The sequence below is a fragment of the Oncorhynchus mykiss genome, unplaced genomic scaffold, assembly GCF_057628025.1.
Source record: "Oncorhynchus mykiss isolate SJ-2025 unplaced genomic scaffold, ASM5762802v1 scaffold101, whole genome shotgun sequence".
Classification (NCBI taxonomy): Eukaryota; Metazoa; Chordata; class Actinopteri; order Salmoniformes; family Salmonidae; genus Oncorhynchus; species Oncorhynchus mykiss.
The window spans coordinates 2,197,161-2,224,026 of NW_028322100.1; the positions used below are offsets into that span (position 1 = coordinate 2,197,161).

A 26,866-nucleotide genomic window follows, 5' to 3' on the forward strand; every position below is an offset into this window, starting at 1 on the left:
AGGGGCAGTAGGGATGACCAGGGATGTTCTCTGTTTAGTGAGTCCACCAGATCAGAGGGAGTAGGGACGACCAGGGATGTTCTCTGTTTAGTGAGTCCACCAGATCAGAGGCAGTAGGGATGACCAGGGATGTTCTCTGTTTAGTGAGTCCACCAGATCAGAGGCAGTAGGGATGACCAGGGATGTTCTCTGTTTAGTGAGTCTGCCAGATCAGAGGCAGTAGGGATGACCAGGGATGTTGTCTGTTTAGTGAGTCCACCAGATCAGAGGGAGTAGGGATGACCAGGGACGTTCTGTGTTTAGTGAGTCCTCCAGATCAGAGGCAGTAGGGATGACCAGAGATGTTCTCCTCACTTGCGGAACACACTCAAGTGTATGAATTAGGTTATTTCGCTGTCCTGCTAAGCATTCAAAATGTAACAAGTACTTTTGGGTGTCAGGGAAATTGTATGGAGTAAAAAATAATTTTCTTTTGGAATGTAGTGAAGTAAAAGTTGTCAAAAATATAAAGAGTAAAGTACAGATACCCCCCCCAAAAAACTTGTAGTACTTTCAAGAATTTTTTACTTAAGCACTTTACACCACTGGAAAATAGAGCTCTTTGGCCACGCACCCCAGTGGTGGGTTTGGCGTTGAAAGAAGACTATGATAAACAGAAAATAACTCCATACCTACTGTAAAATATTGTGGAGGGTCTTTGATGTTTTGGGGCTGTTTTACTTCCACTGGTCTTGCGGCCCTTGCTTAGGTCAACAGCATCATGAACTTAACCCAGAACCAGGATATTGTAGCCAAAAACCTCATTGCCACTGCTAGGAGGCTAAAACTTGGCCCCCAAGTGGATCTTCCAGGAAGACGATAACCCCAAGCAAATCAAATTCCACAAAGAAATGGTTAATTCACCACAAAATCAACATTTTGAAATGGCAATCTCAATCTCTGGATTTAAACCCCATTGAAAAGCTGTGGTTTGAATTGAAGAGTAAACTACTCTATAGATAGATGTAAACTATAGATAGATGTAAACTACTCTATATATAGATGTAAACTATAGATAGATGTAAACTACTCTATAGATAGATGTACTCTATAGATAGATGTACTCTATATATAGATGTAACTAGATGTTAACTATAGATAGATGTAAACTCTGTTTCAGCGAGAGATAAAATAAGGTCCTGTCTCTTTACAGAGATAGAGATTTCATTATTGTTTTGCTCAGTGATAACGGCACTAATGGTATTCCTTAATTCACAGCACCGTTAGGATAACCAACGTCTGGCTACGTCCAAAATGGCACACTATTCACTATACACACTCAAACACACTACTTTTGACCATAAAATATGCATTTTAATGGCAAGCATAGACGTGATAAATCTTGATCGGATCAGTGATTGGATCATCCCGATGGGATAATGACAACCACATGTTAGCACCAGGTATAAACAGGGCTAGAGATACACTTCTAGGGTCCATCCTTAGATTATGTGTGATATGCATTGTCAATCTTCAAACTCCATTCTACTGTGCCCATCCATGCATATTGTGGTTATGAAGATGCTATGGGAGGACCCCAAAAGATCTTGTTCTCCATCTAATTATGAAAGCTATTGTATCATTGAGAAGAACCCACCTGACCGAAAAGGTCCATTTTAGAAGGTTTTAATTAATCAAACTCACAATCCCACAAACATTGCATGTTTAAATTAAAATAAATAAATGAGAAAAACAACATATAACACACATTTTAAAGACACTGTTTTGTACAGTAAACTGTATTATCTGTAAAATCCCAATGTTCAGAACCAAACGAACAGTCCTTTAGAATCTTCACACAACGTCTTCGACCTGTTACAGAGAATGCACTACGTATGACTTTCACATTAACCACGGTTTAAATGACAAATAAGCAACAATAACTTATCCTTTTACATCATAAGAAGAACCCACATCATAATAAACATAACATATTTTTTTTTGGGGGGGGGGGGGGGGGACATTTACAAAATCCATCAATACACAATTACCATCCATTGATTCTCACAGATGCTGTGGAGAACCTTGTTTGAAATAGTTAGAAAATACCAATTGCTTTGCAGGATTGTTTTCTGTATATGTACATTATGTCTTTTATAATTGTGCATTGGACTGTGTGATTGTGTACACACATTGATATCTACATACAGGTCATGTGAAAACACAAAATAAATACAGAAATGATGCTCAATTCATGTTTGTCACTGTGACTCAAAACATGAGAAATGTTGAATTTCAATATATACAGTAGCTTCAATATGAAACAGTATTTCATTTCTGAGAGTTATCTGGATTACCTGCTTAGCATGTGGAGCCAAGCCATCTCTGACCCAGCTGACTGTAAATCTGGAGAAGAGTTGGAGTTTGCAAGGCAAATGACTGTCGGCTGCTTTCTCCCCTTTTAGACTGATTCCACAGGGATCCTGATACCTGTTCATTTGTGTTCCCCATGAAACTGCCGTCTCATTTATCAGACAGCTCTATCTATCCATTCATGGTATTCTGTATTCTGAGAGGCCTATTTCACAGCCTGATGCCTCCTCATACCTCCTCATCTCATCTTCCTCAGCCTCATACGTCCTCTTCTCATCTTCCTCAGCGACATACCTCCTCTTCTCATCCTCCTCAGCCTCATACTTCCTCATCTCATCTTCCTCAGCCTCATACTTCCTCATCCTCATACTGTACCGCCTCATCTCATCTTCCTCAGCCTCATACTTCCTTATCTCATCTTCCTCAGCCTCATACCTCCTCATCTCATCTTCCTCAGCCTCATACCTCTTCATCTCATCTTCCTCAGCCTCATACTTCCTCATCTCATCTTCCTCAGCCTCATACCTCCTCATCTCATCTTCCTCAGCCTCATACCTCCTCATCTCATCTTCCTCAGCCTCATACTTCCTAATCTCATCTTCCTCAGCCTCATACCTCCTCAACTCATCTTCCTCAGCCTCATACCTCCTCAACTCATCTTCCTCAGCCTCATACCTCCTCAACTCATCTTCCTCAACTCATCTTCCTCAGCCTCATACCTCCTCATCTCATCTTCCTCAGCCTCATACCTCCTCAGCTCATCTTCCTCAGCCTCATACTTCCTCATCTCATCTTCCTCAGCCTCATACTTCCTCATCTCATCTTGATCAGCCTCATACCTCCTCAACTCATCTTCCTCAGCCTCATACCTCCTCAACTCATCTTCCTCAGCCTCATACCTCCTCAACTCATCTTCCTCAGCCTCATACCTCCTCAACTCATCTTCCTCAGCCTCATACCTCCTCATCTCATCTTCCTCAGCCTCATGCGGTTCTCTTTATCTCTCTTCTTTAACCCATTGATGAATTGGTTGAAGAAGTGCTCTTGGTCTTTCTTCTTCAGCACTTGCTTGAAGCGCTGGTCACGGCCGTACTTAACAGAAAAGTCTTTGAAAGTTGACCTGGAAATAGAGAAAAGAAGAGATCATCCTAGAGAAAGGTTTGGGAGGGAGGGAGGGATGTCTTCACAGGTTTAAATATAGTAAAGACTAGAGCTACTCGGTTTTATAATTTTTTGAAATTGTTAGACAATTGTGGTTTTGAGACACGCAAACATGCATAACTGTAGTTAACATTTTAGAGTTATTTTTTTTATATAATATAATCAGTTATTAACAACAGTTATGAAAAGGAATAAGCAAGAGTTATGACAAGTTAAATGTGAAGCCATAGAATACAGAGAACTCTGTCCGCGGGGTTACAGTAGTCATCACCTAAAGAGAGAGGTAGTCAGGTGTAGAAGAAGTAAGGTCATGAAGATAGAACACTCTTTGTCATCATCACTGTGGTTGATTAAAGGGGAAAATGACAAGCCACAACATGCTGGTCAACAAGCAATCCTCTGATCCATCAGCTTATTTCAGTTTTAAATGATATAGTCTTGAGGAAGACACCTAATATTTTATTCTTCTTAGACTAACTTGATCAATGTTGTGAATTTAGCGTTGTTATTTGATTTGTTGAGCTTGATGTAAAAGGCATTCGTAATGCATTGCTCATCTATACAGGTTCGATTTAACTAGTGTTGGGATATGAAGTTGTTACAAGTTAATATTGGATTATAAACAGGACCAGTCAAAAGTTTGGACACACCTACTAATTAAAGGGATTTCCTTTATTTTTTAAACTATTTTCTGCATCAAAACTATGAAATAACACATATGGAATCATGTAGTAACCAAAAAAGTGTTAAACAAATCAAAATATATTTTAGATTTAAAATTCTTCAACATAGTCACCCTTTGCCTTGATAACAGCTTTGCACACTCTTGGCAATGGACATTAGACCGGTGGAAATCTGTTCACCTTGTCTTCATGAGACGCAGAGTAGGTGAACGGATGATCGCCGCATGTGTGGATCCCACCATAAAGCATGGAAGAGGAGGTGTGATGGTGTGGGGGTGCTTTGCTGGTGACACTCTCAGTGATTTATTTAGAATCCAAGGCACACTTAACCAGCATGGCTACCACAGCATTCTGCAGCATTACGCCATCCCATCTGGTTTGAGCTTAGTGGGACAATCCTTTTTTTTCCAACAGGACAATGACCCAACACACCTCCAGTCTATGTAAGGGCTATTTGACCAAGGAGAGTGATGGAGTGCTGCATCAGGTGACCTGGCCTACACAATCACCCAACCCAAACCCAATTGAGATGGTTTGGGATGATCGCAGAGTGAATGAAAAGCAGTCAACAAGTGCTCAGCATATGTGGAAACTCCTTCAAGAAGGTTGGAAAATAATTCCAGGTGAAGCTGGTTGAGAGAATGCCAAGAGTGTGCAAAGCTGTCATCAAGTCAAAGGGTCAAGGATCAAGTCCTATGAAGAATTTAAAATATAAAATATATTTTCATTTGGTTACTACAGTGTACATGATTCCACATGTGTTATTTCATAGTTGTGACGTCTTCACTATTATTCCACAATGTAGAAAATAGTACAAATAAAGAAAAACCAACGAGTAGGTGAGTCGTAACTTTTAGTATGAAGCTATTTTGTATGAAGCTATTATGAAGCTTAGTTGAATAGTTAAGTCCCCTACTGTACTTGTAATTCTATTACACAGTTAGCTTCAGGTTTTACCTGGATGTGATTTTCGACTCCTCTAGAAGTTTTCTATACTGGTCTTTTGCTTGCAGCAGTTTGCTCTGTTTCTCCTTGTGTTCTTCCTTCATCCTCACTTTGACAAACTGCTCAAACACCTGGAGATGAGGAACGCAGTCATGATTGGCACAAGAAAAATGACTTTGAAGATCATTTTCAAGACAAAGACGACGGCTGTTTCCTAATCCTCTTTACTGTCGACTTAACTCCTCTCACGTTCACTGACAGGATCAAATCAAATCAAATCGTATTGGTCACATACACATGTTTTTCAGATGTTATTGGTCACATACACATGTTTTTCAGATGTTATTGGTCACATACACATGTTTTTCAGATGTTATTGGTCACATACACATGTTTTTCAGATGTTATTGGTCACATACACATGTTTTTCAGATGTTATTGGTCACATACACATGTTATTCAGATGTTATTGCGGGTGCAGTGAAATGCTTGTGTTTCTAGCTCCAACATTGCAGTAATATCTAATAATTCACAACAACACACAGACATATAATGGAATTAAGAAATATATAAATATTAGTACAAGCAACGTCAGAGTCCGGAGTATATATATATATATATATGTGTGCAGTATATGTAATGGGATGTATAGACAATAGGGACAGTATGTGGATATAATATGCAGTATATCTGAAGCATACTTGGAAAGGATACTATATGTACAGCAATAGTTGAATTGGATGGACTTGACTAGAATACAGTATAAACATATGAAATGGGTAAAACAGTAGGTAAACATTATTAAAGTGACCAGTGTTCCATGTCTATGTACATAAGGCAATGCGTCAGGTAGCCTAGTGGTTAGAGCGTTGGACTAGTAACCAAAAGGTTGCAAGATAAAATCCCCAAATTGACAAGCTAAAAATCTGTCATTCTGCCCATGAACAAACCCCCTGTTCCCAGGCTGTCATTGTAAATAAGAATTTGTTCTTAACTGACTTGCCTAGTTAAATAAAGGTATAATGCAACATGACAAAAAACCTCAACAAGTCATCCCAAAGGTTTTTTGTTTTACTAACAAAATGCTTTCACCAAGGACAGGACACAAATGACAGTAATGATATAATGGGAGCAAATCCATTAGGAGTCTGCTGAGCTGACCGTACTCGTATTCCTAATCCTATCCATAAATTAACACTTGAAATTCGGATCGGATTTGCCTAAGTAGATGTTATCAAAACACTCCCTGCATGTTTAGAGACCAAACAACTGCAGATTAGGAGCAGCGCGCAGAGCAGTTTGTGTCTGTGTCCTCAACTTGCAGATGACCAACATAAACGTTTGCTGTCACTCAGTTTGGATGAACATCGGCGGGTCATCTTTTTTTCCCTACCCATGGCCCGCTTGCTATATATTATGCACATTGATAGCTTGCTATTTATTATGCACATTGATAGCTTGTTAGATATTATGCACATTGATAGCATGTTAGATATTATGCACATTGATAGCTTGTTAGATATTATGCACATTGATAGCTTGCTATATATTATGCACATTGATAGCTTGTTAGATATTATGCACATTGATAGCTTGCTGTATATTATGCACATTGATAGCTTGTTAGATATTATGCACATTGATAGCTTGCTATATATTATGCACATTGATAGCTTGTTAGATATTATGCACATTGATAGCTTGTTAGATGTTGTGCACATTGATAGCTTGTTAGATATTATGCACATTGATAACGTGTTAGATATTATGCACATTGATATCTTGTTAGATATTATGCACATTGATAGCTGGCTATATATTATGCACATTGATAGCTTGTTAGATATTATGCACATTGATAGCTTGCTGTATATTATGCACATTGATAGCTTGTTAGATATTATGCACATTGATAGCTTGCTATATATTATGCACATTGATAGCTTGCTATTTATTATGCACATTGATAGCTTGTTAGATATTATGCACATTGATAGCCTGTTAGATATTATGCACATTGATAGCTTGTTAGATATTATGCACATTGATAGCATGTTAGATATTATGCACATTGATATCTTGTTAGATATTATGCACATTGATAGCTTGCTATATATTATGCACATTGATAGCTTGTTAGATATTATGCACATTGATAGCTTGCTGTATATTATGCACATTGATAGCTTGTTAGATATTATGCACATTGATAGCTTGCTATATATTATGCACATTGATAGCTTGTTAGATATTATGCACATTGATAGCTTGTTAGATGTTGTGCACATTGATAGCTTGTTAGATATTATGCACATTGATAGCGTGTTAGATATTATGCACATTGATATCTTGTTAGATATTATGCACATTGATAGCTGGCTATATATTATGCACATTGATAGCTTGTTAGATATTATGCACACTGATAGCTTGCTATATATTATGCACATTGATAGCTTGCTATATATTATGCACATTGATAGCTTGTTAGATATTATGCACATTGATAGCTTGTTAGATATTATGCATATTGATAGCTTGTTAGATATTTTGCACATTGATAGCTTGCTATATATTATGCACACTGATAGCTTGCTATATATTATGCACATTGATAGCTTGCTATATATTATGCACATTGATAGCTTGTTAGATATTATGCACATTGATAGCTTGTTAGATATTATGCATATTGATAGCTTGTTAGATATTATGCACATTGATAGCGTGTTAGATATTATGCACATTGATATCTTGTTAGATATTATGCACATTGATAGCTTGCTATATATTATGCACATTGATAGCTTGTTAGATATTATGCACATTGATAGCTTGCTGTATATTATGCACATTGATAGCATGTTAGATATTATGCACATTGATAGCTTGCTATATATTATGCACATTGATAGCTTGCTATATATTATGCACATTGATAGCTTGATATATATTATGCACATTGATGGCTTGTTATATATTATGCACATTCATGGCTTGCTATATATTATGCACATTGATAGCTTGCTATATATTATGCACATTGATAGCTTGCTAGCTAGCAAATGTCCTCGCCATTGTGATTTATCACAGTAGCAGACAAACAGGAGGCAGCAGCAATCTAAAACAATCAGACCCAAACATGGGTGGAAGAGAAGTGATTGGCTGAAATTATGAAGCGAAGCAGTAGACAGAGAAACACAGCTTCCCCCTATCCAATCAGAACGGCAGGATCAACGTACATTCCACCCTCCTTCTCTTTACAGACAAGCAAACTAGCCAATTGACTTATTTAGACCACATAGCACCTTGCACTTGATTGAAGGATGCGCACTACCATCCCACATGTTTGTTTTTTTTGGGGGGGGGGGGGGATCATGGATAATTACAAAAAATACTCGGATCATAATCGTATCAGGACACTTGCCTGTTAGTTGTTCGTATTGTCTTACTTCCATGCTGTCTTGTACTTTAAAGGTTCATTTGGATTGGTAATTTCTGAGTCAACCTTATTCACAATCTGTCAATCATGACCAATTAATCAATCATTAGTAATTATTTAATCATAGCAAATGATTAACTAATGATGAAAACAATAAACCAATCATGACCAATTAACCAATCATGACCAACCGATAAATCAATCATGACCAATTAACCAATTATGACCAACCAATAAATCAATCATGACCAATTAATAACCAATTATGACCAACCAATAAATAATCATGACCAATTAACCAATTATGACCAACCGATAAATCAATCATGACCAATTAAAGGAGGACAACGAGCAGAGTTCACCTGTTTCCTCTCCTCTGCAGAGTTTAGCAGAAGATACCGTGGATCAAACACGATCTTGTGCAGTTCTTTCTCCCATGTGGAGAACGCCGAAACCTGAAGAGAAGAGAAAACACATTTAAGAAAACATTCAGTACATCCAACCTGCTACATGATGTAGGTCTTTCCATCATTCATCCAACATGTTACATGATGTAGGTCTTTCCATCATTCATCCAACCTGTTACATGATGTAGGTCTTTCCATCATTCATCCAACCTGCTACATGATGTAGGTCTTTCCATCATTCATCCAACCTGCTACATGATGTAGGTCTTTCCATCATTCATCCAACCTGTTACATGATGTAGGTCTTTCCATCATTCATCCAACATGTTACATGATGTAGGTCTTTCCATCATTCATCCAACCTGTTACATGATGTAGGTCTTTCCATCATTCATCCAACCTGTTACATGATGTAGGTCTTTCCATCATTCATCCAACATGTTACATGATGTAGGTCTTTCCATCATTCATCCAACATGTTACATGATGTAGGTCTTTCCATCATTCATCCAACCTGTTACATGATGTAGGTCTTTCCATCATTCATCCAACCTGCTACATGATGTAGGTCTTTCCATCATTCATCCAACCTGCTACATGATGTAGGTCTTTCCATCATTCATCCAACCTGTTACATGATGTAGGTCTTTCCATCATTCATCCAACCTGCTACATGATGTAGGTCTTTCCATCATTCATCCAACCTGTTACATGATGTAGGTCTTTCCATCATTCATCCAACCTGTTAAATGATGTAGGTCTTTCCATCATTCATCCAACCTGTTACATGATGTAGGTCTTTCCATCATTCATCCAACCTGCTACATGATGTAGGTCTTTCCATCATTCATCCAACCTGTTACATGATGTAGGTCTTTCCATCATTCATCCAACCTGTTACATGATGTAGGTCTTTCCATCATTCATCCAACCTGTTACATGATGTAGGTCTTTCCATCATTCCTCCAACCTGTTAAATGATGTAGGTCTTTCCATCATTCATCCAACCTGTTACATGATGTAGGTCTTTCCATCATTCATCCAACCTGTTACATGATGTAGGTCTTTCCATCATTCATCCAACCTGTTACATGATGTAGGTCTTTCCATCATTCATCCAACCTGTTACATGATGTAGGTCTTTCCATCATTCATCCAACCTGTTAAATGATGTAGGTCTTTCCATCATTCATCCAACCTGTTACATGATGCAGGTCTTTCCATCATTCATCCAACCTGTTAAATGATGTAGGTCTTTCCATCATTCATCCAACCTGTTACATGATGTAGGTCTTTCCATCATTCATCCAACCTGTTACATGATGTAGGTCTTTCCATCATTCTTCCAACCTGTTACATGATGTAGGCCTTTCCATCATTCATCCAACCTGTTACATGATGTAGGTCTTTCCATCATTTATCCAACCTGTTAAATGATGTAGGTCTTTCCATCATTCATCCAACCTGTGACATGATGTAGGCCTTTCCATCATTCATCCAACCTGTTACATGATGTAGGTCTTTCCATCATTCATCCAACCTGTTACATGATGTAGGTCTGTCCTTCATTCATCCAACCTGTTACATGATGTAGGTCTTTCCATCATTCATCCAACCTGTTACATGATGTAGGTCTTTCCATCATTCATCCAACCTGTTACATGACGTAGGTCTTTCCATCATTTCGTGTTTTTTGCTGCCTTTGCAGTTGCTGGTCCCTGTGTCCCTTGATGATTAGTTGCACTACAGGGATTTGAGTCCCCATATTGCCACTTTGAAAAGTATGGTTTAAATTCCTTACTCATGGAAAACTGTTAGAATCAAGGTCCGCCTCTGTGGCTGCATTTAGACAGGCAGCCCAAATCTTGCATTTTTTTTCTTCTTCACCAATTGGTCTTTTGACCAATCAGATCACGTCTAAAAAAACATCTGACGTGATTGGTCAAAAGACCAATTTAGTGGAAAAGAAGTGCATTTGATTGTTGTATTCCGTTCAATATGCCTTTACCCCTCTTTCAAGGAGCATGTCCCTGAAGTGTGTGATGCGGAGCCCTAAGGGTAGAACAGTCCGATGAGGGGGATAGTCACATGTCTCTGCGCCTGCCCTCTCTCTCAGGTCCTCATTACCATCCGCAGGTTCCTCCAGTCTGAGGAGGACAGAAACATACAATCAGTCCTAGGATGCATCTCAAAAGGAAACCCTATTCCCTAGATAGTGATCTCCTCTTGACCAGGGCCCAAAAGGCTTCGGTCAAAACTAGGCTACTGTACTGTACAGTGGTATTTGTACAGTACAATATTGTTTATTTTTTATTTTGTTTACAAAAAACTACTAATACTTCAAAATTAGATTATTATTTTGTAGAGAAGTATCATTGTAATGTTAAACTATGAGTATGGTTAAGATGGGGGGGGGGGGAAATAACTTTGACACTCACTTGTTCCTCTTGGTTTTTGAATAATGTTCATCTTCATCATCAGCATCATCGTCATCGGCAGACGGAGAGTTAGAACCATCCTCTGCTGAGATAACGGACACACAGACAGAAGCATAGCACACATCCTTTTTTTCGAGTGGACTCCAACAGACGCATAGTGTAACAAACATCCTTTTTCAATGGACTCTGTCTTCATATAATTGGTCATTAAAAACCACTGTGAGAGAACCTATCAGACGAGAGTAGCATTACTGCTCACCGTCTTATCAGCCATAAGTCAATGTTCAGTTCATCGGGGGTTGTCCACATATTTACCAAAGTTAATTTGCCAGACATGCTTTGTTGGAACAGTGAGGTTCGGGTATAAGGTCATCGATACATAATCAGCTGGTAACTCCAATAAGGCTAAATCAATAAAGACAACCCGACCTCTGGGAAATCTAGTCCGGGGAGATATCATCGCTGACAAGATCCAATGTAATCCAATATTTACAGAGCCAGCCACACACAGGACTTCCATATGATCTATTCTAGTGGAACACAAAAGAGATGGGGTGCATCCCAAATGGGACCCTAATACCTATATAGTGCACTTCTTTGGACCGGGGACCATAGGTAATAGGGTGCCTTTGGACCAGGGCCCATAGGGAATAGGGTGCCATTGGACCAGGGCCCATAGGTAATAGCATGCCATTGGACCAGGGCCCATAGGTAATAGGGTGCCATTGGACCAGTGCCCATAGGTAATAGCATGCCATTGGACCAGGGCCCATAGGTAATAGGGTGCCATTGGACCAGGGCCCATAGGGAATAGGGTGCCATTGGACCAGGGCCCACCAGGGCTGCTTTTGATACCATCGATCACCACATTCTTTTGGAGAGATTGGAAACCCAAATTGGTCTACACGGACAAGTTCTGGCCTGGTTTAGATCTTATCTGTCGGAAAGATATCAGTTTGTCTCTGTGAATGGTCTGTCCTCTGACAAATCAACTGTAAATTTCGGTGTTCCTCAAGGTTCCGTTTTAGGACCACTATTGTTTTCACTATATATTTTACCTCTTGGGGATGTTATTCGAAAACATAATGTTAACTTTCACTGCTATGCGGATGACACACAGCTGTACATTTCAATTAAACATGGTGAAGCCCCAAAATTGCCCTTGCTAGAAGAATGTGTTTCAGACATAAGGAAGTGGATGGCTGCAAACTTTCTACTTTTAAACTCGGACAAAACAGAGATGCTTGTTCTAGGTCCCAAGAAACAAAGAGATCTTCTGTTGAATCTGACAATTAATCTTAATGGTTGTACAGTCGTCTCAAATAAAACTGTGAAGGACCTCGGCGTTACTCTGGACCCTGATCTCTCTTTTGAAGAACATATCAAGACCATTTCAAGGACAGCTTTTTTCCATCTACGTAACATTGCAAAAATCAGGAACTTTCTGTCCAAAAATGATGCAGAAAAATTAATCCATGCTTTTGTCACTTCCAGGTTAGACTACTGCAATGCTCTACTTTCCGGCTACCCGGATAAAGCACTAAATAAACTTCAGTTGGTGCTAAATACGGCTGCTAGAATCCTGACTAGAACCAAAACATTTGATCATATTACTCCAGTGCTAGCCTCTCTACACTGGCTTCCTGTCAAAGCAAGGGCTGATTTCAAGGTTTTACTGCTAACCTACAAAGCATTACATGGGCTTGCTCCTATCTATCTCTCTGATTTGGTCCTGCCGTACATACCTACACGTACGCTACGGTCACAAGACGCAGGCCTCCTAATTGTCCCTAGAATTTTTAAGCAAACAGCTGGAGGCAGGGCTTTCTCCTATAGAGCTCCATTTTTATGGAACGGTCTGCCTACCCATGTCAGAGACGCAAACTCGGTCTCAACCTTTAAGTCTCTACTGAAGACTCATCTCTTCAGTGGGTCATATGATTGAGTGTAGTCTGGCCCAGGAGTGGGAGGGTGAACGGAAAGGCTCTGGAGCAACGAACCACCCTTGCTGTCTCTGCCTGGCCGGTTCCCCTCTTTCCACTGGGATTCTCTGCCTCTAACCCTATTACAGGGGCTGAGTCACTGGCTTTACTGGGGCTCTCTCATGCCGTCCCTGGAGGAGGTGCGTCACCTGAGTGGGTTGAGTCACTGATGTGGTCATCCTGTCTGGGTTGGCGCCCCCCCCCCCCCCCCCCCCCCCCCCTTGGGTTGTGCCGTGGCGGAGGTCTTTGTGGGCTATACTCAGCCTTGTCTCAGGATGGTAAGTTGGTGGTTGAAGATATCCCTCTAGTGGTGTGGGGGCTGTGCTTTGGCAAAGTGGGTGGGGTTATATCCTTCCTGTTTGGCCCTGTCCGGGGGTGTCCTCGGAGTGGGCCACAGTGTCTCCTGACCCCTCCTGTCTCAGCCTCCAGTATTTATGCTGCAGTAGTTTATGTGTCGGGGGGCTAGGGTCAGTTTGTTATATCTGGAGTACTTCTCCTGTCCTATTCGAATCTAAGTGTGCGTTCTCTAATTCTCTCCTTCTCTCTTTCTCTCTCTCGGAGGACCTGAGCCCTAGGACCATGCCCCAGGACTACCTGACATGATGACTCCTTGCTGTCCCCAGTCCACCTGGCTGTGCTGCTGCTCCAGTTTCAACTGTTCTGCCTTATTATTATTCGACCATGCTGATCATTTATGAACATTTGAACATCTTGGCCATGTTCTGTTATAATCTCCACCCGGCACAGCCAGAAGAGGACTGGCCATCCCACATATGCTCTCTCTAATTCTCTCTTTCTTTCTCTCTCTCGGAGGACCTGAGCCCTAGGACCATGCCCCAGGAATACCTGACATGATGACTCCTTGCTGTCCCCAGTCCACCTGACTGTGCTGCTGCTCCAGTTTCAACTATTCTGCCTTATTATTATTCGACCATGCTGGTCATTTATGAACATTTGAACATCTTGACCATGTTTTGTTATAATCTCCACCCGGCACAGCCAGAAGAGGACTGGCCACCCCACATAGCCTGGTTCCTCTCTAGGTTTCTTCCTAGGTTTTGGCCTTTCTAGGGAGTTTTTCCTAGCCACCGTGCTTCTTCACCTGCATTGCTTGCTGTTTGGGGTTTTAGGCTGGGTTTCTGTACAGCACTTTGAGATATCAGCTGATGTACGAAGGGCTATATAAAATAAATTTGATTGAAATTTGATTGATAGGGAATAGCATGCCATTGGACCAGGGCCCATAGGGAACAGGGTGCCATTTAAAATGCAACCATGAGATGGTTTGACATCCTAAAAGGTTCCACGTTCCATTCGTGATCATCTCCTTGAATGAACAGAGACATCATGATCCTCTGGTAGTCTGTGATCGACAGCCAATGGAACTGACACACTGTATATAGGATCTAGTATATCAGGCCATTTTATTGGCCTCCGTATTAACAGATCGTTAAAAAAACATGTTTATTAACATCATTAGAAAAATAGCGGACTGATAATGAGCTTCTCGGTTCCATCTAAAGCCACGGCCTGGTAAATACCCGCTTTAACATGAAGTAGAGTCCTAACGAGGCCCAACTAAACGGCGGGATGAAGACAAGCCAACGGGGAAGAATTACCACAAACTTACTGGACAAAGAATCCTTTTTGCGTTTATGTGGAGGATCTTCTATAATCCTGTTGAGATCCTCTCCACGGTCCTTCAGATCTACCGGCTGATCCCAAACAGAGAGCTGTATCGTTGGGTTGAAGAAAAATACTCTGTCGTCCCCCGTCCACACCACACACCTGAGGAGAAATGATCATAATAATGTAAGGATGAGAGTTGAATTAGTCACGCCTGTCCGGTTCCCAACTGGTGTGTGTCAACGCAAGATAGCTGGGATGGTGTTTGCCTGTCAAGAATAAAACGTGTGTTTTGTAGACTAGAGAGCCAGTATGCTGCCTCTGTCAGGTCTTAACTTTCCTTTTAAAGTCGATGCTCCACTCTCTGACCCCTTCAAACGTCACTCTGCAATAATAATAATAACATTCTAAACACACTTCTGGGGAGAAGGAGGGCAGAACCAGAAGTATTCTATGACATGATAAACACAGTATTACAGGAAATGATCTGGGGAGAAGGAGGGCAGAACCAGAAGTATTCTATGACATGATAAACAACAGTATTACAGGAAATGATCTGGGGAGAAGGAGGGCAGAACCAGAAGTATTCTATGACATGATAAACAACAGTATTACAGGAAATGATCTGGGGAGAAGGCGGGCAGAACCAGAAGTATTCTATGACATGATAAACAACAGTTTTACAGGAAATTATCTGGGGAGAAGGAGGGCAGAACCAGAAGTATTCTATGACATGATAAACACAGTATTACAGGAAATTATCTGGAGAGAAGGAGGGCAGAACCAGAAGTATTCTATGACATGATAAACACAGTATTACAGGAAATGATCTGGGGAGAAGGAGGGCAGAACCAGAAGTATTCTATGACATGATAAACAACAGTATTACAGGAAATGATCTGGGGAGAAGGAGGGCAGAACCAGAAGTATTCTATGACATGATAAACACAGTATTACAGGAAATGATCTGGGGAGAAGGAGGGCAGAACCAGAAGTATTCTATGACATGATAAACAACAGTATTACAGGAAATTATCTGGGGAGAAGGAGGGCAGAACCAGAAGTATTCTATGACATGATAAACAACAGTATTACAGGAAATTATCTGGGGAGAAGGAGGGCAGAACCAGAAGTATTCTATGACATGATAAACACAGTATTACAGGAAATTATCTGGGGAGAAGGAGGGCAGAACCAGAAGTATTCTATGACATGATAAACAACAGTATTACAGGAAATTATCTGGGGAGAAGGAGGGCAGAACCAGAAGTATTCTATGACATGATAAACACAGTATTACAGGAAATAATCTGGGTAGAACGAGGGCAGAACCAGAAGTATTCTATGACATGATAAACACAGTATTACAGGAAATTATCTGGGGAGAAGGAGGGCAGAACCAGAAGTATTCTATGACATGATAAACAACAGTATTACAGGAAATTATCTGGGGAGAAGAAGGGCAGAACCAGAAGTATTCTATGACATGATAAACACAGTATTACAGGAAATTATCTGGGGAGAAGAAGGGCAGAACCAGAAGTATTCTATGACATGATAAACAACAGTATTACAGGAAATTATCTGGGGAGAAGGAGGGCAGAACCAGAAGTATTCTATGACATGATAAACAACAGTATTACAGGAAATGATCTGGGGAGAAGGAGGGCAGAACCAGAAGTATTCTATGACATGATAAACACAGTATTACAGGAAATGATCTGGGGAGAAGGAGGGCAGAACCAGAAGTATTCTATGACATGATAAACAACAGTATTACAGGAAATAATCTGGGGAGAACGAGGGCAGAACCAGAAGTATTCTATGACATGATAAACACAGTATTACAGGAAATTATCTGGGGAGAAGGAGGGCAGAACCAGAAGTATTCTATGACATGATAAACACAGTATTACAGGAAATTATCTGGGGAGAAGGAGGGCAGAACCAGAAGTATTCTATGACATGATAAACAACAGTATTACAGGAAATGATCTGGGGAGAAGGAGGGCAGAACCAGAAGTATTCTATGACATGATAAACAACAGTATTACAGGAAATGATCTGGGGAGAAGGAGGGCAGAACCAGAAGTATTCTATGACATGATAAACACAGTATTACAGGAAATGATCTGGGGAGAAGGAGGGCAGAACCAGAAGTATTCTATGACATGATAAACAACAGTATTACAGGAAATGATCTGGGGAGAAGGAGGGCAGAACCAGAAGTATTCTATGACATGATAAACAACAGTATTACAGGAAATGATCTGGGGAGAAGGCGGGCAGAACCAGAAGTATTCTATGACATGATAAACACAGTATTACAGGAAATTATCTGGGGAGAAGAAGGGCAGAACCAGAAGGGTGCTACCTGCTGGGGCTACCCGCTGGACCTACCCGCTGGACCTACCTGCTGGGGCTACCCGCTGGACCTACCCGCTGGACCAACCCACTGGACCTACCAGCTGGGGCTACCCACAGGACCTACCTGCTGGACCTACCTGCTGAACCTACCTGCTGGACCTACCTGCTGGACCTACCTGCTGGGGCTACCCGCTGAACCTACCAGCTGGGACTACCCACAGGACCTACCTGCTGGACCTACCCGCTGGACCTACCTGCTGGACCTACCCGCTGGACCCACCCGCTGGACCTTCCCGCTGGGGCTACCCGCTGAATAATTTTGCACGCCCATTTTTTCAGTTTTTGATTTGTTAAAAAAGTTTGAAATATCCAATAAATGTCGTTCCACTTCATGATTGTGTCCCACTTGTTGTTGATTCTTCACAAAAAAATACAGTTTTATATCTTTATGTTTGAAGCTTGAAATGTGGCAAAAGGTCGCAAAGTTCAAGGGGGCCGAATACTTTCGCAAGGCACTGTACCCATAAGAACATGTACGATCGCGCTACTGTAAGTCACTGAATAAAAGTGTGTTTGAAATGGCATATTTGATTATATACTTGTATATTATACAGTGACATAATGTAAATAAGAAATACGTTGATGAATATATGCTCTATGTAGTAATAGGAGTATAACCACTGTAGTTATCTGTCACTTAGTCTGACATAATACGTTATAGAAAGTGCTAGAATCTAACAGTTGATGTATTTTCAGTTGATGGTTTCTGAGGCAGATTTGTTCCTGTTGTCGTCGTGCATCACTTCAGAGCTCTTCCTCCTTAAAGACGTTATGTATTTAAAGCCACAGGAGGAGAATTACTAACAGCTGCTACAGTCTATGAATCCCTGGGATAATTCAATATGTGTTCATGCTCAACCATATCAAATGAACTGTGAAGCTTTACTTCCTGGTATTATCTGGTAGTGACTCGTCCTGTTATATGATATCATATTTCATTGGTATGGCTAGATATCGCTCAGCCATGACATGATATTCTCACAGCAGAAAGGTCTTTCAATATCTGGATAATATGTCACGATGAATCTCTCATGAGACTTTTCAATATTAGAATCATCAAACAAAATAGGTTGGATTCGATTTGTTTATCAAATCTTTATTTTTTTTAAATCTTTTTTTTTTTACAATTTGCTTTGTAAAAAAAAAAGTATTTTAATCTAATAGTCATGAAATAAAAGCTGATGAATGGAAAAGGTTTAACACGTTACGGTTTATGGTTTAAAAAATGAACATGCCGTTTAGGTGCTGAGCTGAGAAAGTGTTGTAAAATGACAGGTTTCATGCAGTGCGTTTAACGTCTGCTCTCAGCATCAACACACGCTGACAGATCAAAAGGCTATTACATGTGGAGAACAACAAAACAAGTCCATTTTAAAACACAGATTGCACTACTCTGCAGACAGATATAGCTTGGCTTATTACACTATTGTCCATGATATGAGTTGTTCCTTGTCGGGACTGAAATTCCTTTTCTATCAAAGGTGTTGTTTTTTCTGTTGTTTTGAAAAGTGTTTTTAGATACATACTGCGAGCGATTGATTATTCCTCACATTATGAAGACCATGATTACACTGCTTTCCTGAGACTTTCCTGGGACTACCCACTGGGACTACCCTCTGTGCTTTCCGGAGACTTTCCTGGGACTACCCACTGGGACTACCCTCTATGCTTTCCTGAGACTTTCCTGGGACTACCCACTGGGACTACCCTCTATGCTTTCCGGAGACTTTCCTGGGACTACCCACTGGGACTACCCTCTGTGCTTTCCTGAGACTTTCCTGGGACTACCCACTGGGACTACCCTCTATGCTTTCCGGAGACTTTCCTGGGACTACCCACTGGGACTACCCTCTGTGCTTTCCGGAGACTTTCCTGGGACTACCCACTGGGACTACCCTCTGTGCTTTCCTGAGACTTTCCTGGGACTACCCACTGGGACTACCCTCTGTGCTTTCCTGAGACTTTCAAGAATTATGACATCAGAAATAATACCCAGATATAAAATATGTTTTACAAGAAAAAGTGTAGAAAGTAGAGGCATGATTCCACTTTAACATTCATAGCAGATAATGTTTTCTGAACTTTAGCCAAACGTCTTTTTCATGTTTGGTGTTCAGTGATGACTGGAATGGGACAGATTCCTAAAGAGCTGAAATGTTCCGACATGTTTATTCAAACATTGACCAATCCTGGCAAGAGAACGTTACCATGGAGATCCGGGAACAGGGGTGGAAGCTACAGGACGCTTGTCTTTAGGGTCAACGTCCTCTTCCTCCATGGGGACCTCTACCATCTCCTGCTACAACACGCACGCACGCACGCACATACACACACACACACACAGAGAGAGAGAGAGAGACAGAGAGAGAGAGAGAGAGAGAGAGAGAAACACACACGCACACACACACACACACACACACACACACACACACAGAGAGAGAGAAACACACACGCACACACACACACACACACACACACACACAAACACAGGTCAGAGGGCAGAATTAACGCAACGCACCATGCAGATACCATTTTCACACTGTGGATCATAAACCGTTCTATGCTTGGTCAGAGAGGTGTGGCTTAATGTGTTACCAGGTCAGCTCAGTAGAGAGAGGTGTGGCTTAATGTGTTACCAGGTCAGCTCAGTACAGAGAGGTGTGGCTTAATGTGTTACCAGGTCAGCGTAGTACAGAGAGGTGTGGCTTAATGTGTTACCAGGTCAGCTCAGTAGAGAGAGGTGTGGCTTAATGTGTTACCAGGTCAGCTCAGTACAGAGAGGTGTGGCTTAATGTGTTACCAGGTCAGCTCAGTACAGAGAGGTGTGGCTTAATGTGTTACCAGGTCAACGTAGTACAGAGAGGAGTGGCTTAATGTGTTACCAGGTCAACGTAGTACAGAGAGGAGTGGCTTAATGTGTTACCAGGTCAGCTCAGTACAGAGAGGTGTGGCTTGATGTGCCTATGTCTCTGTCTGCTATCTGTCTCTGTCTGCTATCTGTGTCTGTCTGCTATCTGTCTCTGTCTGTCTCTTTCTGCTATCTGTCTCTGTCTGCTATCTGTGTCTGTCTGCTATCTGGCTCTGTCTGCTATCTGTCTGCTATCTGGCTCTGTCTGCTATCTGCCTCTATCTGCTACCTGTCTCTGTCTGGTATCTGTCTCTGTCTGCTATCTGTGCATCCAAAACAGAATAACCTGAAATCAAATTGGTCTGACTTCAGCGTGTAGATATGGAAGTGCATCCCAAATGGCACCATATTCCCTAAATAGTGCACTACTTTGACCAGAGCCCTATGGGCCTTGGACAATAGTAGTGCACCAGATAGGGAATAGGGTGTGATTTGGGAACCAGTCAGAGCTGCAGTGGAAATGGTGGTGCATATCTCTGTATCTATTCTGCATTCGGACAACAAATTGATTGAGAAGGTGTTCATAGTGAATGGTACAATGAGCCCACTGAACACATGGTAGGATCGCTCTGTGTTGTAATAGATATTGAATTACATTAATGTACTGTGATGATTGCATGTCTCAAACCTCTCTCTGGTCTGAGATGGGGGTGGGGTTTTTGGAGGAGATTAAGTGTTTTCGAAAATCTCATTAAAAAGTGAATTGCATAGTTTGCAACAATGTAGTATGACAACAATGTCAACAATATGGACAAATCAACACAAGCAGAATAGTAAAACTGCAGCGGTGGAAGGAGACTGTTCTGGATGATTTAAAGCACCAAACTCAATACTTTCTATTTATAACCCAGTGTGTCTTTACACGGCAGCCTAGTGGTTAGAGTGTAGGGACTGCAGGTAGCCTAGTGGTTAGAGTGTAGAGGTGGCAGGGTAGCCTAGTGGTTAGAGTGTAGGGGCGGCAGGGTAGCCTAGTGGTTAGAGTGTAGGGACGGCAGGTAGCCTAGTGGTTAGAGTGTAGAGGTGGCAGGTAGCCTAGCGGTTAGAAGGACGGCAGGTAGCCTAGTGGTTAGAGTGTAGGGACGGCAGGTAGCCTAGCGGTTAGAGTGTAGAGGTGGCAGGTAGCCTAGTGGTTAGAGTGTAGGGACGGCAGGTAGCCTAGTGGTTAGAGTGTAGAGGTGGCAGGTAGCCTAGCGGTTAGAGTGTAGAGGTGGCAGGTAGCCTAGTGGTTAGAGTGTAGGGATGGCAGGTAGCCTAGTGGTTAGAGTGTAGGGACGGCAGGTAGCCTAGTGGTTAGAGTGTAGGGACGGCAGGTAGCCTAGTGGTTAGAGTGTAGGGACGGCAGGTAGCCTAGTGGTTAGAGTGTAGGGACGGCAGGTAGCCTAGTGGTTAGAGTGTAGGGACGGCAGTTAGCCTAGTGGTTAGAGTGTAGTGACTGCAGGGTAACCTAGTGGTTAGAGTGTAGGGACGGCAGGTAGCCTAGCGGTTAGAGTGTAGAGGTGGCAGGTAGCCTAGTGGTTAGAGTGTAGGGACGGCAGGTAGCCTAGTGGTTAGAGTGTAGGGACGGCAGGTAGCCTAGTGGTTAGAGTGTAGGGACGGCAGGTAGCCTAGTGGTTAGAGTGTAGGGACGGCAGGTATCCTAGTGGTTAGAGTGTAGGGACGGCAGGTAGCCTAGTGGTTAGAGTGTAGGGACGGCAGGTAGCCTAGTGGTTAGAGTGTAGTGACTGCAGGGTAGCCTAGTGGTTAGAGTGTAGGGACGGCAGGTAGCCTAGTGGTTAGAGTGTAGGGACGGCAGGTAGCCTAGTGGTTAGAGTGTAGTGACTGCAGGGTAGCCTAGTGGTTAGAGTGTAGGGACGGCGGGTAGCCTAGTGGTTAGAGTGTAGGGACGGCAGGTAGCCTAGTGGTTAGAGTGTAGGGACGGCAGGTAGCCTAGTGGTTAGAGTGTAGGGACGGCAGGTAGCCTAGTGGTTAGAGTGTAGGGACGGCAGGTAGCCTAGCGGTTAGAGTGTGGGGACGGCAGGTAGCCTAGCGGTTAGAGTGTAGGGACGGCAGGTAGCCTAGTGGTTAGAGTGTAGGGACGGCAGGGTAGCCTAGTGGTTAGAGTGTAGGGACGGCAGGTAGCCTAGTGGTTAGAGTGTAGGGACGGCAGGTAGCCTAGTGGTTAGAGTGTAGGGACGGCAGGGTAGCCTAGTGGTTAAAGTGTAGGGACGGCAAGGTAGCCTAGTTTTTAGAGTGTAGGGACGGCAGGTAGCCTAGTGGTTAGAGTGTAGGGATGGCAGGTAGCCTAGTGGTTAGAGTGTAGGGACGGCAGGTAGCCTAGTGGTTAGAGTGTAGGGACGGCAGGTAGCCTAGTGGTTAGAGTGTAGGGACGGCAGGGTAGCCTAGTGGTTAGAGTGTAGGGACGGCAAGGTAGCCTAGTTTTTAGAGTGTAGGGACGGCAGGTAGCCTAGTGGTTAGAGTGTAGGGACGGCAGGGTAGCCTAGTGGTTAGAGTGTAGGGACGGCAGGGTAGCCTAGTGGTTAGAGTGTAGGGACGGCAGGGTAGCCTAGTGGTTAGAGTGTAGGGACGGCAGGTAGTCTAGTGGTTAGAGTGTAGGGGCGGCAGGGTAGCCTAGTGGTTAGAGTGTAGGGGCAGCAGGGTAGCCTAGTGGTTAGAGTGTAGGGACGGTAGGTAGCCTAGTGGTTAGAGTGTAGGGACGGCAGGTAGCCTAGTGGTTAGAGTGTAGGGACGGCAGGCAGCCTAGTGGTTAGAGGGTAGGTAAGTTCAAATCCCCGAGCTGACAAGGTACAGATCTGTCGTTCTGCCCCTGAACAGGCAGTTAACCCACTGTTCCCAGGCCGTCATTGAAAGTAAGAATTTGTTCCTAACTGTCTTGTTAAATAAAGGTAAAAAAACATCCAGTTTTGTTTATTCACGGAGGAAAATTAACATTAAAACAATTTCACTTCTATTGTTTTTTTTTAAATCCTGGGTTAATAGTGAAATAAGGAGTGTTGATTATAGTGTGACAAATGCTTTACCCTTGTAATGTCCACAACACCGTCCCAGATACTGCCAGAGCCGTTCAATTACTAAGGCAACGCATGACCAACCCCTTAGATTACTGAACCCCTTCACAGAGGGGGAGACCATTGGTCCCAAATGGCACCCTATTCCCCCTATGTAGTGCACTAGTTTTGACCAGAGCCCAGGTCAAAAGTAGTGTACTATAAAGGGAACAGGGAGCCATTTGGGACTAATAAAGAGGCTGGTGTGCCGAGACTGTAGACGAACCGCCCCCACAGCATTCATTCGACTTTTAATGATTTACACATCCTCTCCTTCTGGGGGAGTTTTACTAATTAATACAGCTGGGAGGATTTTGCAAACAATTACCGGCAGAGGACTTAAATTGACCTCTCTTCCTATCAGAGCCAAGATGAAGCAGTGGTATTTGGACCCTAAATCTTACCGACTCTGTCCTGGTGCCCCTTTCCAACATCTAATTTGGCGAGCAGGAAGACGTTTTATGTTTGGTAGGTAGAGTGAACAAAGCAGCATCAACCAAAATCTTCCCAACAGGAAGAACCAACCTCTTATCTCAGCACCCAGGAGCAGATCGGCTACTCAGCTGTGACGGGAGACTTCTCATTATCAGTGATGGAAAAAAGGACCCCAATTGTCCTGCTTGAGTAAAAGTATAGATACCTTAAAATAGAAAATGACTCAAGTAAAAGTGAAAGTCACCCGGTAAAATATTACTTGAATAAAAGTCTAAAAGTATTTGGTTTTAAATGTACTTCAAAGTAAATGTGAAGGCTAAAAAATACTTAAGTATGGTAAGGAAAAAGTAAAAGTATAAATCATTTCAAATTCCTTATATTAAGCAAACCAGACAGCAACATTTTCTTGTTTTGTTTAATTTACGGATAGCCAGGGGGCTCCAACCCTCAGACATAATTTACAAACGAAGCATGTGTTTAGTGAGTCCACCAGATCAGAGGCAGTAGGGACGACCAGGGATGTTCTCTGTTTAGTGAGTCCTCCAGATCAGAGGCAGTAGGGATGACCAGGGATGTTCTCTGTTTAGTGAGTCCTCCAGATAAGAGGCAGTAGGGATGACCAGGGATGTTCTCTGTTTAGTGAGTCCTCCAGATCAGAGGCAGTAGGGATGACCAGGGATGTTCTCTGTTTAGTGAGTCCTCCAGATCAGAGGCAGTAGAGATGACCAGGGATGTTCTCTGTTTAGTGAGTCCTACAGACCCGAGGCAGTAGAGATGACCAGGGATGTTCTCTGTTTAGTGAGTCCTCCAGATCAGAGGCAGTAGGGATGACCAGGGATGTTCTCTGTTTAGTGAGTCCTCCAGATCAGAGGCAGTAGGGACGACCAGGGATGTTCTCTGTTTAGTGAGTCCTCCAGATCAGAGGCAGTAGGGATGACCAGGGATGTTCTCTGTTTAGTGAGTCCTCCAGGTCAGAGGCAGTAGGGATGACCAGGGATGCTCTCTGTTTAGTGAGTCCTCCAGATCAGAGGCAGTAGGGATGACCAGGGATGTTCTCTGTTTAGTGAGTCCTCCAGGTCAGAGGCAGTAGGGATGATCAGGGATGTTCTCTGTTTAGTGAGTCCTCCAGATCAGAGGCAGTAGGGATGACCAGGGATGTTCTCTGTTTAGTGAGTCCTCCAGGTCAGAGGCAGTAGGGACGACCAGGGATGTTCTCTGTTTAGTGAGTCCACCAGATCAGAGGCAGTAGGGACGACCAGGGATGTTCTCTGTTTAGTGAGTCCTCCAGATCCGAGACAGTAGGGAGGACCAGGGATGTTCTCTGTTTAGTGAGTCCTCCAGATCAGAGGCAGTAGAGATGACCAGGGATGTTCTCTTGATAAGTGCATGAATTAGACCATTTTTCTTGTCCTGCTAAGGATTCAAAATGTAACGAGTACTTTTGGTTGTCAGGGGAAATGTCTGGAGTAAACATGATTTTCTTCAGGAATATAGTGAGATAAAAAAAATAATGGTAAAAATAAAAAAAAATCGTAAAGTACAGATACCCCCCAAAACTATTTAATTAGTACTTTCAAGTATTTTTATTAAAGTACTTTATACCACTGCTCATCATCTGACATCGATTATCAAAGTAGAACTCTTCCTCTGTTCCATCAAATCCATTTGTCATGTCTCACTACGGCACACAGGACTAAAACCTTGATAACAGCTGGTGTGGTCGGATGTGGCCTAGATCTGATAGATGTAGTTATGCCACAGCTTCAGTGTAAGTTAATGAACATTGTTGTGTGGTCGGATGTGGCCTAGATCTGATAGATGTAGTTATGCCACAGCTTCAGTGTAAGTTAATGAACATTGTTGTGTGGTCGGATGTGGCCTAGATCTGATAGATGTAGTTATGCCACAGCTTCAGTGTAAGTTAATGAACATTGTTGTGTGGTTGGATGTGGCCTAGATCTGATAGATGTAGTTATGCCATAGCTTCAGTGTAAGTTAATGAACATTGTTGTGTGGTTGGATGTGGCCTAGATCTGATAGAGGTAGTTATGCTACAGCTTCAGTGTAAGTTAATGAACATTGTTGTGTGGTCGGATGTGGCCTAGATCTGATAGAGGTAGTTATGCCATAGCTTCAGTGTAAGTTAATGAACATTGTTGTGTGGTTGGATGTGGCCTAGATCTGATAGAGGTAGTTATGCTACAGCTTCAGTGTAAGTCAATGAACATTGTTGTGTGGTCGGATGTGGCCTAGATCTGATAGAGGTAGTTATGCCACAGCTTCAGTGTAAGTCAATGAACATTGTACGTGCCAAATGAAAACCCCCCTCTTTCCTTATATACGTAGTGCGCACTACGTTTGACCTGGGCCCATAGTGCTCTGGTTAAAAGTAGTGCACTACATAGGGAATAGGGTGCTGTTTGAGGTCTAAGACGACCACCTACCTACCTCTGTGTGTTTCTCCGGGGTTGTTTCCTGCAGTGTATGCAGCACCAACGTCGCAGCGCATGACGCTCTTCTCCTGGACAACCGCTTATCTGCAAGAGTAAAGAGAGAGAGAGAGAGACGGCACGTTAGCTTGTGGACTGGATTTTGTTGTTATTGTTGTTGTTGTTGTTGTTGGTATAATAATATGATGATAAAATTGCAAATCTATCTCAATGTAATTTGCAGCTGAGTAATCAACTCAAAAGTATATGTTCAGGAGCCACATCACATCAAATGAAATGTTATTGATCACACGCGCCGAATACAACAAGGTGGAGGAGACCTTACAGTGAAATGCTGATTTACGAGCCCCTAACCGACAGCACAGTTTAAACAAACAACAAAAAATACAGATAAGAAATAAGAGATAAAAGTAACAAGCAATTAAAGAGGAGCAGTGGGGGGAAACACCAATTTAAACAGGAGGGTTTCGGTGCCCAGTCAATGTGCTGATGCACCGGGGAGCTGAGGTACATCACATCAATCTAGCTGTGGATGACTTGTCCTGTCCTCCCAGGCAGGTCTTTAC

General features: G+C 42.4%; 1 protein-coding gene across 2 annotated transcripts in view; it reads right to left on the reverse strand.

Annotated features, from left to right (window-relative positions):
* Positions 1-1,649: 1,649 nt before the first annotated feature.
* The window catches only part of LOC149970062 (transcription elongation regulator 1-like protein), a 228,033-nt gene continuing 202,816 nt past the window's right edge, over positions 1,650-26,866 (reverse strand). The window contains exons 7-14 of one of the 2 annotated variants that reach the window (XM_090228818.1): positions 26,299-26,387; positions 19,671-19,762; positions 15,041-15,198; positions 11,429-11,513; positions 10,999-11,137; positions 8,946-9,038; positions 5,154-5,272; positions 1,650-3,472 (exon numbers count right to left, since the gene is read on the reverse strand). In XM_090228818.1, coding sequence (XP_090084944.1) covers positions 3,316-3,472; positions 5,154-5,272; positions 8,946-9,038; positions 10,999-11,137; positions 11,429-11,513; positions 15,041-15,198; positions 19,671-19,762; positions 26,299-26,387 — 932 coding nt within the window. In that variant the 3' untranslated portion in view covers positions 1,650-3,315. The remainder of the gene's footprint in view (positions 3,473-5,153; positions 5,273-8,945; positions 9,039-10,998; positions 11,138-11,428; positions 11,514-15,040; positions 15,199-19,670; positions 19,763-26,298; positions 26,388-26,866) is intronic. The other variant, XM_090228819.1, reaches the window with a different exon arrangement.